This window comes from Passer domesticus, chromosome 2 (genome assembly GCF_036417665.1).
Source record: "Passer domesticus isolate bPasDom1 chromosome 2, bPasDom1.hap1, whole genome shotgun sequence".
Lineage (NCBI taxonomy): Eukaryota > Metazoa > Chordata > Aves > Passeriformes > Passeridae > Passer > Passer domesticus.
The window spans coordinates 104,631,837-104,648,718 of record NC_087475.1 but is presented as its reverse complement, the minus strand read 5'-3'; the positions used below and the strand labels follow the sequence as shown (position 1 = coordinate 104,648,718).

The following is a 16,882-nucleotide window of genomic DNA, read 5'->3' as shown; positions in this document are numbered from 1 at the left end:
CTACCCTAATCTGTATTTTCACCTGTGTGTATATTTGTTCTCCAGACTGGAAAGCTAAATACAGCTAGGCAGATCAGCTGTCTGCAGACAAGCCAGCCAGCACGTGTTTCTGTGCGGGCTCGGAGGGCTGAATCTTCAGGTGTGTCTCCCTCAGGAACCTTCCAAACCAAATAAAGTTCCTCTCCTTCCCCTTCAACCATCAGCACTGAGATGAGTGGATCATAAACCCAATCACGAGCCTTTTCCTCGCCAGAAAGAAAGCAAGCCAGGAAGAGCAAAGTGCAGGTCAGAACTCCATGGTGCCAGCAGGTCTGAGCCTTTTCAAGGTCACGGTGCTCCTGTTTTAAACAGAGCTGTGGAAACTAGGGTGTGTTTTGAATTAAAAATGAATTGGATTGCTTAAATGCAAAAAAATAATGTAACTGTCTCCACTGAAGTGTGGAAGGGAGGTGGGGGGAATTTTAGCAACCTTAGCGCAGAGATTTATTGAGGGCAGTGATGGAGGAAAACAATGTGAGACTGGATCTGTAAGAACCAGGCACTGGGCTGGCTTCACAGTCAAAGGTCTGCCTTTCTCATTTTCACACAGCTCCCTGGGAAATTAAATTGAATGCATACAAAAACCCCCCAACAAAACAAAAAAACCAAACCAAAATACACCCAAACCAAACACCGTCTTCAGCAGAGCTTGAAATTAAGTTTGTGCGAGAGCCTCTGGATTGTCCCAAGGGAGAGGGCTTTCCCTCCCTCCAAATGCAGTTTCACTTCCAGTCAGGCCTGAACATGATGAGAGACTGAGAGGAGTGCCTCACTCTGTTTAATAAGATTCATTCTTGCTTGCTCTTCTCTCCCTTTCTCCTCCATGCCCTGTCTCCTGGGGGCTGCACTAGATCCCTACTGAAAGTGCAGCAAAGTGGCTTTGGGAAGCTTTGCCTTGAAAATGCAGGGCCCAAGGAGGGGAAGAACAGCTGGTGTAACAGAGGGGTTGATACCAGGCTGGGTGCTCATACAGCACTGGTCAATGTGCATTATCCAGTGCTCTCTCAGTCCCCAGGGCTTCCACTGAGGCAACAGGAAGGTAGCATTAGTCCTTCTACAGGTGGATGCTTTCAGCCAAGCAGAGCTGTCCCTCATTTTTGGGGACTGAGGTGGTTTTAAACCATGACACTGTGATTTCTAGTGAGGTGCATATTTCAATCACTTTGGCCACAGCAGTTCTTTCTCAGCCTTTTGCAGGATCTTGGCTTGTAAACATCACGTTGTTTTCTAGCAGCACCTTTGTGAATGTGATTTTTTTTTATAGAGGTATGAATTTGGCTTGTTCTCTAGTAAGCTAAATTTTCAGCATGGCTTCCTCAGAAAAGTTTTAAAACTGCTTCCATGTTTCTGAGAGGTGGATGCCCTGCTGTTAAAAAAACCCAGATACCTGACATCATGTACCTTGGACCAGTGCTAAGGTAATTTAGTGAGAACTTTAGAAACAGAACCTGGATACCAAGCTTCTGCTAGGCTTGTGGAAGAGCCAACGGTGGGCTCCTCAAACAGACATTTCACTCATACAGCTTGTGGCACCCTTCCCCTTGGGATGGAGAGCCGACTGCCTGCCCTATGTTTTGACCACCACTCACTTCTGAGTCACGGTCAGCGCCTTTACAGAGCAATCTCAGTAGGGATGGGCATCATGCCCAAAATGGCTGCTAGAGATGCCATGAGACTCTGGAGTTTAGGCTGTATTCTCCTGTTTCCTATTTCCTTTATCTCCATCATGCAGGCAGCGGTCTCAGGGACCTGATATGTTTTTGCTTCACTTTCGCTTGTAACATTTAGGCCAGAGGAAGAGTGAAATGAGTAGCCTTGAAATGAGAACACTTAAAATAGATACTTTTCCCATTATAGATTCCGCTGTGTTTTCCTGGAGAAGGAGTGAGGACTTAGGCTGCAGACAAGACAATGCAATATCATACTATTCACATCATATTTTAATAATGCTCTAGTACCATTCAATATAAATAAATAACCATTAAAAAGTACTTTCTCAACATTCTCTTTTGTTCATCAATAGTATTTTCTGCAACAGGAAAGGTTAGTAATATTCATTGCTTGGTGAGTTGAATGAATCTCAGAGAACATGAATATCTGGTACTAATATGCTAGTAAAAACCAGGCGCTGGTCTGCCTTCTCTTATTTAAACACTTTGGGCTTGATCAGTGGCTTCCCTCCTTACTGCACTCACTTTCCCTGAAGCCTGCAACCCTGACAGCTGCTTCTGTCCTGGGCTCTCCCACCCAGCTCTGCTGACAAACAACCACCTTAACTTGTGGTGCCTTTTACTCACCCACCCTTAGCTGATATGGCCTGGCCAGCAGCAGTCCTTGCTATCCTCAGGCTGCTCTACAGGGAACACAGTGCTGAACAGGTCCATCTGTCTGCTAGCCTGGAATGTCAGCTGTCCAGACCAGGTCTTGGTTCTGCACAATGTAGTGACTGACAGAACTTCTTGATTCATAGAAGGTCTGCTCCACAGGGCCAGGCTGGAGCAAGAATGGACATGGTGAAATAGGGCTGGTCTTGAGAGCTGACTCTGACCAAGACTGAGCTGCCAGTGTCATGCATACAGAAAGAGTAATTTTGCTTTATTGTAAGGATGTAGAGAGAACATGTGTGTGGTGGGATCTGTTGCAATGGGAATTGATCCTTGCTACAAACACTCACTGTCAGTGCCTAAACCCTATGCAGGACCTGGGTGAGGTTAAAGGGCAGAGAATTAATCACTACATCTCCTCCCGTTCATACGGGCAGAAACTTTGCCCATCTCAGAGGAGAAAATGGAGGATCATAAATCAACTCCTTTATTCCTTCGCTCTTGCTTATTCATTGAAAGCACAAAGAAGGGGACTCAATCTTGGGTTAATGCTGGGTAGAAGCACTGAGCCCACCTGCCCTGTGGCAGGATGGGCTGGTGAAGCCCACTGGAGTGCAAGCCCTGCTACCTTCTGCAGATGGCAGGACAAAAAGCTCTGACATATGCAGAGTGAAAAGCATTCTGTGGATGCTGGACTTCATGCTATCAGGTTCCAGTAAACTCTGTAAGGACCTTTCTACAGTCCAGAGAATATATTGCTTTCTCACCCCATTCAGTATTTCCTTCATGCTGAGACAGCTGGCAGGGTGGCCTTGTACTGCTGGTGTGTTCATCCAGACAGGCCCTGGCACTAAATGCAGTCTCAATTTCTGTAGTTGTTGCCTATTCTTTGATTTCTCCTGTCTCTCTCTGAAAGGAGGCATCTCATCCCCTGTACCTCTCCCATACTTTGGTCCCTTCCTATAGCAGGATGCATGGCTGCTCCTTCTCCACTGAGGGAATATGGACCAACTCCCTCTCTCAGATACCCTTCAAAGAGTCCCCCTTCATGGAGGCTTCCTGAGTGCCCATGGGGGCTGTCTGCTGAGTGAGGCAGTCCTTTGCTCATGTTTTCACCTCATTGTGATTGCTTGGGAGCCAGAAACTTAGTGCCGCCCACATTTGTTGCATAAAGGACTGCAATTTCCTTCGCTGTACTGCCCCCCTTGCTGTGTTTCTGATTATTTTGCCAGTTTAAGATACCATTGTAAAGAAACCCCAGGGAGCACAGAACATATGACATTCATCGGTGAACACCAAGCTCTACTGTTCTGAGGCAAGGGGTAAAATGTTCTTTCTTCATGAATATGTCATGTGACCTAAGCTAAAAAAACAAAGCTAAACAAGGAATAGTCAGAGAAGAATTCTAGTATAAATAAATCAACAAATAAATAAGTTTCCTGCTAGCCCTGAATTCCTTGGGCAAGGGATGACTCAGTTGCTTATAACTTTCTCCCAGCTGTGAAATCCTTTATGTGTTTTGAATGCCTTAAGCCTTGTTTCTCATGGCCTGAGTGAAGAAGGTTTTAAAGATCTGCTCAGAGGGGTTTCTGGGTCATTCAAGGAATCTTCCTGGAAAAGTCACAGTGACACCACTCCCCACGCACACATATGGTACCAACACTTGTGCTTTTAATCCAGTGCATCCTTCCTTCGGTCCTCATTTGCACCTCCTGTTTTGTAGGCTGCCTCCCACCTGTCTGTCTTCCTGTTTTATTGAGGGAAAGGGAAACCCTTCCACATGACACTGACTCCTCTCTCTTCACAGCACCACACACTCCTTTCAAAGTTCAGCTGGAAAACCTTGCCACATTTGTTATTTCAGTTGTCATGTATGTGCTCAAGATAGGTTTTCTGATGATGTTTCCACATTCCTTGATGTTCTCACAGCAGATGAGTGCGGGCTGAGGGTTCCTCTTCTCTGAGCACTTCTCACCCACCTCCCTCTCAGAGAGTTATCTTCCTCTCTGGAGGTCTAGGAAGCAAGTCCCTGCACATGATTTGAGGCTCCTGAAGCACCTGATGGTGCTGCAGCAGGCTTCCAGGCCTTGAACATGTTCAAGTTTGCTGATCTTTGCCCTGCTTTCTGCTCTCTGCAGCAGGACACGGAGGCATGGCCTCTGAGGTACAGTACCTGCCATGTCTCCCAGTGCAGGAGAGGAACTTCATCCAGAGGGGTCTGTGCTTGGAGATCTCAGATGGAGTTTTCCAAAACAACCTTAAGCAGGGACAGTTCAAAATCTGAGCTGAGAGATAGGCACCACATTCCTTCTGAACTCCCAAACCCCAAATGAGGTTTGTCAGCACAGCTTCCTCTCCAGCACTGAAGGCTGATCTGTGTACATGTCAGAGTGCATCCCTCAGAGGGAGACACTCTCATGCCAGCTTTGCTCTAAAGCTGTTTTGAGAGCACACCAGCCTCAGGCCAACAAGTCCATGTTTGTGCTTTAGTGACAACTCCTGTCCTTGAACTACTGCAGTTCGCAGTTGCTGTACTGAAGCTCAGGTTTTGGAAAATGCCAGAAGAGGCCTTTGGAGGCACCTACACCCATGGTGGATTTCAGCCTCTGTGCTAGCACAGCGGAGAATGAAGATCACATCTAGTAAGTTTTAACAAATGGTTAAAAGTACAGGGCCCAGTGGGGAAGGGAAGCACACCTCTCCTAGGTGGGGAGAATCTCAGGGCATCACCTCAGCTCTGTCCCTCCTTATTACCACCTCTTTGGGCAATGGGAGCTGTTTGGAGTGGTGACATTTGGGGGTGTTTATCACCCTCCAGCAGTGGAGCAGGGCGCTGGGCAGGACAGGCAGGATGCACAGTTGCTATGGTTGCTGATGAACTTCAGGAACAATCACAGCCCTCTGCCTCTGTCAAAACAAACACAAGGTGAGGTAAGAAGGTGTAAACACAACTATCCCCCCCAGCTCAGGCAAATACCTTGCAGGCATCAGTGAACAGGTTCCTCAACCACAGTGTGCATGGCTTTGAGCTGGGATATGGCTGAAGAGCTGCTTGTTCTCTCTGCACTAGCTGGGAGATTTTATTTACGAATTAGAGAAAGTTTCTGACAGATTTTTTTTGTCTGCACTTAAAGTCATTATTTTAACTTCTCTGATAATTTTTTAAAAGAAAGAGTAGGAGGATGAGATTTGAGGATCTATTCAGTCTGTCTGGAAGCTGTGAAATGCAGATGAACCTTCTCTGTTTCCAAATTTCACAAAGTCCTATGCTAACCTAAGCACACTCTTCTCTTTTGGATGCCTGTAAATAAAAATTAGCAATAAGAATAGGTAGTTTTTAATAACACCAGTCTTCCTTGATAGTTTTCAGGACTTTATGAAAGAAAAATATGAGGTGAAATTAACCTCCATCTCCTCTTCTCAGAAAGCAAAGCCTGTGTTTCAAAGGTGTTTCAATACAGTCAGCAGGGATGTGTGCTGTGATAGCTTTGGGCTGCTCTGTGGCAAGCAGCCATGCAACTGGTCCAATTAGAGATTAGGAGAGTACCAAATCCCACACCAAGCGATGTCTGCCTGACTCACATCTGCAGGATTTAAAAGGAAGGAGGGCTCTGGGAGGTCTTGGAATTAACTGGCTTGATCTGATCCTCAAGGAGGACTAATTGCCAGGAGGGAAAGATGGAAACATTCTTCCTATTGTGTCTAAGAACAGAAGATCCTCAGGGGAGCAATTTTGCCTCTTTTTTTTCTCAGCACTGGCTTATCTAGATCATGCCTATCAATGTTCTGAAGCTCAGCAGCCTTGACAGTATGAAATTCCAGTACACTGAAACCTTCAGCAGAAATCTCAATTTAAAATTTTAAGAGATGCAATCTAACGATTTTGCTTGATTGCCATTGATTGTCAAGCAATTTACCTTGCATGTGTCTCCTGGAGTAGATGCCACCTGCCAACCTGCCAACCTGATGTGTCAGAGCAGCTGCCATGACAGACAGTGGTGCAGAAGGGATTGTGGTCAAAGTGACTGCTAATGCAAGTACAAAGATCCTTAAAAATCGGCATGGCTGATCCAGCCAACCATCAGATTGAAACCATTGGAGAGGATGGCTTGGATTAAGGTGCAAGTCCTGCTGGCAAATCTGTGTCAGTGTCTTGGTCTTTTAGGCTGGCTGCTTTCCTCTCCCACAACAAATCACTTATGGGAAACCATTCTCATGAAACTCCATAGCTGGTGCATTACATTTCTTATGGAGGATGGCTGTGTGTTTGGCCAGTTTTTGAGGACAAAAGAGCCCATCCAAAAATGGCACATTTGTGAAAACATTACATCTGCACTGTGCATCTCCAATGGAGCAGTCAGCCCCTCCTCCAGCAAGTAGGCCAGCAGGGTCTAATCTCTCTGAGTTTTTATAGGCCTGCTCATCCTGGACAAAGTAAGTGATTCCTTATCACTTATTCCTTATTACAGCAGTTAACTGGACTGTGAGTCCTTATGAGCTGAGTTTGGGCAATCATAGCTTTAGGCAACTGCAGACTCAGCATGGGTGAGTGTGCGAAATGAGCCTGTTGTTGCTAGTGGATCTCACAAAAGCACAGGTGAAAAGAGGAGCTGCTGCCTAAGCACAGGTACCTTGCATCATTTATGGGTTTCCAGGATATCTGTAACATTAATAAAAAGCTGTCAGAAATGGTACAGTGTTTGTGCCCTGTAGGAAGGACAGGTAGGCTACCCCAGGGTCCCTGTGGTGGCACCAAGTGTTTGTGTTTAGATAAACTGACTCCAGTCCCTTCCATCTGCTGCTGGGTGTGCAGGCACTGGGATTGCTTTGCACTGTTTGTGTGGCTGTCACTCAGAGATGATGAGGTGCTGTGGCAATGCTGAGTGCAGCTACTAGTGAAGCACACAGGAGATCAGTGCAGGAGTTGAAATACTCATGACTGCCTGTATAAAAGCTGTCAGTTTTCTTTCCACCAGTAGAGCTGAACTGAGGTGTATATTGGGGTCAAAACTAAAAGCACTCCTGGAATATCGTCCAAAGTAGGACTAAATCATTCAGCATCCTGAGTCCTGACACAGTTATGACTGATTTCAGAAAGAGATGGGTACTCTGAAATTGGGATACTTTTTATTCCTTTTGGACTTTTAGGGCAGCAATCTGCCATTGAGATCTGAGGGTATGGCATCTGGACGCTTCTTCATCATCATTCTCTTTCTAAGAACATATCAATGATCTCTGATACATTCCTGCCTCACCCCTGGTGGTTGCCATAATCCCCCATCCTGCTGCTGACCCTGGCTCTGTGAACTGCAAAGGCACTTCCTAGTGCATTCACTATCTCTCCTCAGTGGCAGATGCACTCCTAGCTCTGGGATCACTGGTATCTAGCACCTCAAACTGAGTCTGTGTGGGTTGTGCTTTGCTGGTTCCTGTTCTGAGGTGCTCTAAGCATTCCATCAGCCTTTCCCTGCTGCACCCACACCTCAGCTGTTCATGCAGGATAAAAGCTGAAGGGAGATGCATGAAGCCCTGCACAGGTGGCAGGGCTGCTGGGAGAAAAGGTTGCCTGCAGCAGTGTAATCTCGTTCCATGCTGTAGGACAACTCCCACACCAAAGGGAGTTTGCAGCTGGATGAAAGAGTCCAAGGTCAAGAATTTGGCTTGTCATTAATACTGAGTGAAACTGGGGAATTCTGCTGTTTCTTTTCTCTCTGTCAGGCAAAACTCCCATATGGTCTGCAAGGAGGCTTGAATGTGCAAGAAATACAGAGCATACATGGATAAAGAAGAGAATCTACTTCTTGTCCGAAGGGTGGCATGGTGAATTACTGGAGGCAATAGTTTTTTAGGAAATAGTTTTTGAGGAAATAATACCAGAAATAATGAAATAGGTACAGATTATTTGCCTTGCTAAAAACAATAAAGACAAAGATACTCACACCCTGGAGCTGGCTCTCTGCTTACACCTCTACTCTGGGGTCTGTAAACCCACGCTTGCCTTCATTAACCAGAGTGGGCCTCTCAGTTCTTGTGTGCCAGACCAACACCTAGAGGGAAGCACAAAGAGTTCAGGGCATTCTGCATAGCGTGGAAATTATGAAAGTACTTCACCCATTGTGTGGGATCCTCAGAAAAATGAGGCTCACAGCTGTTTGAAGCATGTGATTGAAAGGGGTTGATCATGGGAGACACTTTATGGGCACATGGAAAAGTGGCAAGGAGGAGGGATCATTCTAGAACAAAATTCCAGACTCAACCCTCTGCCAATCCTCCTGGATTTGGGGAAGCAATCTGGGCACAAATCGTACATCTGACCTTCTTTATTAACACAGAATGCCTAGCACTGCTCCTTAGCTCTCTCTGAGCTTCACATCTGTGAAGAATTTAGCAGGCTTTGTCCATCTGTTTGTCCCAGCATCATTTGGCACTGACATGTGCCAGCATAGGGCAGGCACAGTGGCAGGTGAAAGAGTATGGCAGGAGGCTGTAAAAGCAGCCAGGACCCAGCAAGGAGACTGTATCTTTGAGATTTCTTGTATCACTCACCTTTGTGCAGTTAGCTGCTTTGGGCTCCAGCCCGTCCATAGTCACTAAATCCTTCAGCAGACTTGTTTCCTGGTACCCTCCTTTAACTCCCTCCAGCTTGAAACTGGCGTGAGGCTTCTCCAAAATCAACTTGATGCTGATAGCAAATCCAGCCATGTCAATCGCAAAGGGACGATTGGGGTCAAAGACGGTTTTCCAGCCTACCACCTTCCCTGCTGGGCTCACTTTTGGGGATTCATATCGCAGCCCCCCAACGAAAGCCACTGGCCAGACTGAGACCCGCCTTGTGTAGCGCATCTGTGTGCCAGAAAGAGACAGTGCTGTGAGAATTCAACCCCACCACGTCTGTCCCAACCCATTAGTGCACCATCCTCTGCTTTCATTGGCACCTGTCCTCCCCCACGGACTTCCTACGCAATCACATTGCTCTCGGCAGCACAAGCTCTAGTTCACCTCTGCTGCTGCTTGAAGAGCTACAGCTTCCACAGCCACAAGGCAAATTCTTAGCACGTTATTCTCTGAACAACAAACTCGCTGCTTTTCTGTGCCCACATTCAGAAGAATGAAAACCTCTGGTTTTCTCATCCCATTTGAACTTTTGCCTTTTTGTTATGGCAGAATTGTATCAATTTTGTAAATGCCAAATACTACTTTTACCAAGCCTCTAGCTCTGTATTACCAACTCCATTTACTCCAGCTTCACACTCATGCAAGTCATCTCCATGACTGATTCATGTTTGTCCTCATCTATTCCAATTTCTCCCCCCACCTCCTGCCTTGTTTTTCCATCCATGGCTACTGCCTAGAAGTATTGAATTTTATTGAAATTGTCAGAAAGGACCTGAAAGTAGTAAAAAAGGATGAGCTTAACAGAGACCTAACAACTCTGAAAACTGGAAATATGTTATGATGCATAATTCTGCTCTTCAAGTGGCTTGGTACAGTTTGGCTTAAATTAGTGGCAGGAGAGTTTACTGGATTTTTGCAAATTTACGATAGGCTTGGCATCTCACAAAACCAGGTCTCCAGCAGAAGAGCTGGGCAAGCTTCAGTGATCCCAGAGGCACAGCCCTGTTGTGGTGGCTGGAACTTGGAGAACTGAAGGGCAGCCAAGGAGTAAAGGTGGATAGAAAGTCAGACAACTCTTCCATCATCTGCTAACCATCACAACCCTACAACAGTGCCAGAAGCTTGTCTTTGGTGCTTATTTAAATTAGGTCAGCTTTCCCTGAGGAGAGGTATAAATTCTGATGTACACATCCTGTGGTCCCTGGCAAGAGGAACTCCAGCTGGTGCAATGATGTGTGAGTGGCTGTTCACATCCGCAGCCTGGAGCATGGCAAATATGTTCTTTGCCCTTTCAGCTTGCATCTGCCCTATACCCAGCTGCTACTGCATGCAGAATGGGCGAGGTCTTTGCAAGTGCAACTGGGCTTAAGAGGCTCTGCAGCTCTATTCTGCTTTTCTGTGCCATGTAATTGTATGTTTCTTACCTCCTCAAAGAGCTCCAGGCTGTAGGTGTTATCATCATCAGCAAAATAGACTACGCCTTCTGGTGGTGGGGTGTTGCTGAAGCTGTCCCTCAGCCAGTGCAGCCCCAGGTTCCTCTGTAGTGTCCCCCTTGGGGTGTGGGATGGGATCCAGGACAGACCCAGCTTCAGGCTCTTGGGTGTCTCCACGTTGAGGTGGGTGAAGTTGAGCCCAGCCTTCTCCAGCAGGTTGGATACAAGGTTGGTCCTCCGCGGAGAGTCCTCCACCACCACCCAGTGCAGGTTCTGTACGTGGAGGAAGGTGTTGGCCAGACGGGTCAGCTCAGCTTTTTGCACTGGCCGGGTGTAGGTAGGGGTGATAACAAAGATGGTTGGCAGGGTGTCTGACCATGGGGGAGGCCTGGAGTACACATAATTCTGGATGATTCTAGGTGTTGCTCCTATGCTTTGCTGCTGCCGAGTGCATGATGGGAAGACTTCTTCTCTCAGTGCAGATGTACCATTAAGGAGAGCTTTAGAGGTCACGTTCTCATCTGTCTCTTCTGGGACAAAACAAAGGAAGAAAGAAGGAAAAAAAACGTGTCAGAGGACTAATAACTAACAGGCTGCCTCATGCTCAGGGAGGCACACATCTATCTGGAGTTAGTGCTGCATCCTCTCTCCAAAGCCAGCCTAAGGTGCATGTTTAACACACTCTTAAGAACAGTTTATGTTTCTGCTGTCAGCAAACACAGAGGGGGCCTTCAGACAAGTCTGTCTTTGTTTAACCCTTCCCATGAGACAGCATCCTTGCTGAGGGTTTGCAACAGAAGTCATCACAGCCACCAGCACACTGACAGCAGAACTTTTGCACTTACTTCTCAGGAGGCTGAGGTAGTGGGTGGTTGGGTACTGGTGCCACAAAGTTAGGAGAAGAGCCCATGGCAAGGCAATCAGGAGCGTGGTAAGAAGGTTACGTCTCCTCAGCATGCTGCAGGGAGCTTCCAATGCCCAGGCATCTCTCTACCTTTCAGAAAAGAAAAAAGAGTAAGGCCTCCAAAATACCACTCACCAAAAATTCAGGGAGGTATGACATATGTTTGGCCCTGATCCAGCAAAGTGTTGTCTAAGATTACATGGAGATCCATTAACACTTTAGGTCCAAACCATTATCCAACTTGGCCAATGCTGGTGCCATTGAATAGAAGCTTTTAGCTATTTCTGTTGCTCTAAAGAACCTCTCACCATCCCATGATGAAACCACTGCCCTTGAGTTAGGGTTGTTCTTGTTGCTGATTCTGAAGCCGGAGAGGACTGCTACTTGCCCCCTCTTTGAGACTTGTGTTCATTCCTAAGCTTTGTTGTGACCATTTAATTTGCTTCTTTTGTACAGCGTTTTAGAGCTGTGTGCAAGATTTGTGCGCCTGAATATGCAACTGGACAAAACAGTCAGATGACAGGAATCCTCTAGATAGCCAGCACCTCTTAACACTTCTGCAGTGTTAATTCATCCTCCTCAGGCAGATGCATTGAGGCAATTGGGCATGCATGCTATCATCTACAAAGTGTTCCATGAAATCCCTGCCTTGGTCATTCCACAGTGCTGGTGATGCCTGCTGAATGTTTAATTATCCCACATTCCTTTCTACTTCTGGTTTGCAATGTTTGGCCATTGCAGCATTTTGTTGAAATCAGATTTGGAGTACCCACTGGGCCCTACCAGGTCCTCCTGCGCTCCTAGACTGAAGGCATTTTGAGGGAAGAGAGTGATGGCATCATGCTGATACAAAGGATTGAAAGGAGGTTCAAATTTGTTGGCTCTAAATTCCTGCTCTGCCAGGGATTTTTAAGTGTACTGAAGGTCAGTCAGCTAAAACCAAGGTCCTCAAAGGGACACAGGCACATTTTGTTCAAAAGCAATTCTTTGCCCAGGATTTGGGTCCAGCAGCTCCTCATCTGTCCAGAATGCAAGGATTGTCTTGCTTCAGTCTTAGAGAGTTGTGTGAAAAGAAATATGACAACTGGTCTAAAAGGGCTCTGCAGTGACAGCAGCCACAGGGTACTCCTGAAAGATATTAGGAGATGCTATTATAAATTCATCCTCTGGGACCTCTTAGAATCTGTCTTTAATTGTTTCGCTGACATTTTACCTTGGTGTCCTGAAAAAAACAGGGAATATGCAATTGCAGGACTCGTCAGTGTCCTACCACCAATAACTGTCAATCCTGTTTCAGCCACATCTGACAGAAGACTAGCATGTCTCATCAAGTCCTCTGGTGGGCAGGTGGATGTTCATAAGCCCTATTAAGGAAATTACTGCAACACAAGCTCATTCCTTGTTAGACACCAATGGTACCAATGATGGAGCAGTCCCTTAAGGAAACATATTCCCACTGACTGCTCCCCCAGCCAACCATTAATGGTGTTAATATTTAATGTTTCTTACCTCCTCACGCAGGAAACACCATGATGCCCATTTCACTACTTTCAAGCTACAAAACGCTGATGAAGAAGTGGACCAAGGAAGCTGCATGGCCAGGGGCACACTGGAATGTTTTGGTGATGTGAGCAGGAGCCTTGTGTGGCAAATATGCTGGCTCTGCTTAACTGCACTGCATTTTGATGACTGGGTCTGGGGCAGGTACAAGGATGTCCTTCAAGCTTTCATCCCAAAGGCACAGGGATTTGGTAAGCTACAGATCCAGGCCTGACACAGGGCAGGATGAGGCTACCCACACCAGGGACTTCTTTCCATACAAGAAATCTTTTCTATTACCAGCATAGCAGCGCAGAGTAAAGCTTCCCATCACTCATGGCTGTGAGGACAGAGCCACAAAAGAAATCCAAGGATTGCTACTAACAACTGCAGATACCTAGGCCCACCCAGGCCCTCGCTCAGGGTCTTCACAGCTCCTTGCTTCCTCTAGTATGCTTGCAATTACAAATGTCCCTGCACCAGAGTCAGACAGCCACTGCTACTTCCCTTTAATAAAAGCTTTAATTATACAGATATAGTTTCTATGCAGCAGACCTGCTACTGCTGCAAACTCAGGTTGCTTCTGGAGGGAAAGAGAAGAGGAGGGAGCCGTGGCAGCCATGTTACCATTAGAGAACAGAAGAGAGTGGATCAGAGTTGGAAGAATTTAAAAAAAATTCTTTTTCTAGTTCTTTCTCCTCCTTCCTCTTCCAGCCAGCCCTGTTCATGCTTCCCAAACACTGCAAACAAGTGGAGATGCTGCCTGTGTGTGCAACTCCCCTGGTGCTCTGTGTTCATTTATTTCTGCATGCACCTTCTCTCTATTGCTTTTCCAAAGCAAGCAAGGCTGAAAAAGTTAAACCCTGCATAAAGCCCCAGGTAACTTGTGAACCTCACAGAGGACCTGACTTCGACCCCATTTCAAAAAATCTCTATTGGAATACTTTATTTTCTCTTTAAAATGTTACCTTGTCTCCCCCACTGTCTCCCCCTGCATCCATCATGTGTACTCTTCTCTGCTGCTTTATATCTTTCACTGGCCTTTTCTCAGTCCTTCAGAGTCTTTTTTCTTCCCTGTTTCCAGGACTACAGAAATCCCCTGGCTTACTAATAATTTTAGCCTTTGTCTTCTGTCCTTACCCACACAAAGGCCCTTTGCATTCTCTTAATGTCCACCCCTCATGGAATATTTCCCACAAAGTGGTCCATTAAAGCATCAGTCCATCCTTTTGAAAACACAGCATCAAAATCCAGTCACATAGAGATGCCTCTGGGTAGCCTGCCGATGGCCCCAGTGGGGCTTACAGAGGTTTACTGCACATATTTTTACCTACTTTTTATAATTAAAACCAAAGCCTCCTAAGTGGCTCAGATTAATTGCATGCCTGCTGGCAAACACTGCAGTGTGTATTCTTGGCACAACCAGCTACCCTCCTTCTGCCTTTAACCCCTCTCACAGTAGATTCTGTTAAATGAGATTCAAGATCAGAAGAAAATTTTGTGATCATCTAAACCCATCTCCTGCATTCATCTGGTAATTCCTGGGTTTAAGCTGTAGAGGGCAGGGACCATCTCTTAATGTGCTTGTACAGTCCAGCACTGATCCCAACGGGAGCCTTTGGATGTGATTGCAATACAAATATTATTGATTGTACTCTCTTGCTGGCTCTTCTCCTCCCTTGCTATTTCTCCTGTCCTGCCTATTCCCCATTCTCTTTCCTTTTCTTTTTTTTCCCCTAGTGTCTCCTGCAGCCCTTGTTTGTGTTACACACCCTTAACAACATTAGCTGAATGTTTGATGGATGCCTTCAATATGCTGCCTGTAGCCTTCTTGAGCTGTTTTCCAATTACACATCCCTCTTCTTAATTTCATCCATCAATCTTCTGTTCTCCATTAAAAAATAAACAAACACACAGAGCACAAAGCTGAGTATGATAGGGACAAAATGTTTCTCATACTACTTTGGCTTCACGCTGCTTTGTCAGACTTCCCAGCTCCTGGGATGCAACACCATTCAGTCTCCATTTAAGCTCCTGTTCTGACACAGGGGACATTATTCTGAAAGGATTCAGGAGAAGACAATGAGAGAAGCACATAGGGGGAAGAGCTGGATTCCCTGGAATGATGCTGAAGAGAAACAAGATCTGGCTGAGGTACAGACCACATGTGACCAATCCCTTCATCTGTTATTGACTAATTACCAACAGGGTACAATTTGTTACAGGCAGGACAAGACAGATATTGAGAGAGGGATAAGGATTCCAGGCTGCAAAATGACCCAGGGAGTGACTTTTTCCCTGAGTTGCAGTGCATTTGAAAGGATGTGCTGGGGGAATGGGAGAAAGGTGAAAGTTAGAGAGAGATGCAGCTGACTGGGGATTATAAGGCTGACATGTTCCAGTGCCTCTGATTTTCCTACAGCCCTGTTGAGAAGCTGCTCAATTTGCATCCTTTTTTGTAACTCAGAAATGGTTAGGATCACATGGGCCTTGGTAGCTCTCTGAGGTTTTGGTCTGCCCTCTGCCTGCCTGATCCAGAATGAGAACCACACTTTTCAAAAAGTTTGCTCTGCAGGAAAGGTGATTTTTCAGCCTCTGGTTCAAGGCAGCCAGCCTGTCTGAGCCAGGCTTACAAGACTCTGAATGCTGGACCAACCCCAGCCCCAGGACTGTATGGCTCTAATCAGAGAGACAGGCTCTAAAGAGCCTTACCTTCCCAGAGGGAGAAATCTCACAGTTCAGACTGTCCCTTGGGAACATCCCACCATCCAGTGTAACGATTTTCTAGGCAAGCGCCCAAAGCAAACTACTCTCAGGTAATGGAGCCAAAAGTTTCAAGAAACACTCCTTAATCTTGGTTTGAGCCATGTTTGCAAGCCTACTGTTCTGTGTGTACCCTGGGAGAGACAGGTGTGGAGAGGGGAGGAGACAGTGGTGTGAGGAGCAGGGCTGGAGCAGACCTGCAGTAGCTGCAGATGACTCTTAATTCCACACACCAAAGCCATCAGCAGGGATTTTGGTTTATTTTGCCTGCATTTTGCTGCCTCTCTCCACCAGCCCCTAGCCACCTTGAGAAAGTCCATGCAGATTTCATGCGTTCCCTAACTCCCGGTGTGGGAGATGTGATGCTGAAGGCAGAGCAGGGAGCTTTCAATTATTGATGAGAGCGACCTCTCTTTAAACAAGGAATGCATAATTCATGGCAGCGCCGGTATTTGTGGTGAGCAGCACCGGCTCAGTCCCTGCCTTGCTGAAATGCACAGGAAGCCGCTGTCCCCTCTCCCCCCATTCCCTTGGGCCCATCAGAGCCTTCAGTCGAAACTACAATAGTGCGAAAAATTGAGACAGGCCGAGATGCTGCAGAGCTTCCCCTCACCAGGCAGCTGCCTCCCTGTTTGAGATGTGCACGATAAAGTGGGAGGATGGATTCAAGGAACCACAGAAGTGGGTGGAATGGGTTATTGCTCTGGGATAAGCATGGGTAATTACTGTGCAAACACAGCCAAAACAGGGCATTTCTCAGTAGCGAGACTCCTCTGACCCCCGGACAGGTCTTCAGGAATGGCATTGTTGTAGGACAGAAAGGGTAGGCTAGATCTAAAGGACAGTGCCTGAGGGTTCACACCCAGCTGTATTTCTTGAGGGGGTGGGAAAGAGAATGGAGAAGGCATATTTGATTTTCTGCTCAGAAAGTAGCAATTTCTTTAAACTCTGCTGGAACTGGGTGGCTGAAAAGCAAAGGGGAGGGGCCAAAAAAAAAGATTGGATGATTAACATCTCGCTTCCGGTTTTTCTCGGAATCAAGATGTTAATCATCCAATCATGGACTGTTTTGGATTGGAAGGGACCTTAGTGATCATCTAGTTCCAACTCCTCTGCTGTTGGCAGGGTCACCTTCCACTAGATCAGGTTTCTCAAAGCCCCATCCAACCTGGCCTTGAACACTTCCAGAGATGGGCTATCTACAACAGCTCTGGGCAACTTGGGCCACTGCCTCTCCACCCTCAAAATGAAGAACGTCTTCCTAA

At 46.5% G+C, this 16,882-nt stretch overlaps 1 protein-coding gene across 3 annotated transcripts in view; it reads right to left on the bottom strand.

Annotated features, from left to right (window-relative positions):
• Positions 1 to 1,961: 1,961 nt before the first annotated feature.
• LOC135294664 (galactosylgalactosylxylosylprotein 3-beta-glucuronosyltransferase 1-like) overlaps positions 1,962 to 16,882 on the bottom strand; it is a 28,113-nt gene continuing 13,192 nt past the window's right edge. Inside the window, exons 2-6 of one of the 3 annotated variants that reach the window (XM_064410249.1) lie at positions 11,257 to 11,401; positions 10,403 to 10,941; positions 8,910 to 9,206; positions 8,303 to 8,410; positions 1,962 to 5,270 (exon numbers count right to left, since the gene is read on the bottom strand). In XM_064410249.1, coding sequence (XP_064266319.1) covers positions 8,324 to 8,410; positions 8,910 to 9,206; positions 10,403 to 10,941; positions 11,257 to 11,368 — 1,035 coding nt within the window. In that variant the 5' untranslated portion in view covers positions 11,369 to 11,401 and the 3' untranslated portion in view covers positions 1,962 to 5,270; positions 8,303 to 8,323. Of the gene's footprint in view, positions 5,271 to 8,302; positions 8,411 to 8,909; positions 9,207 to 10,402; positions 10,942 to 11,256; positions 11,406 to 16,882 lie in introns of all 3 variants that reach the window. The other 2 variants (XM_064410247.1, XM_064410248.1) reach the window with 2 other exon arrangements.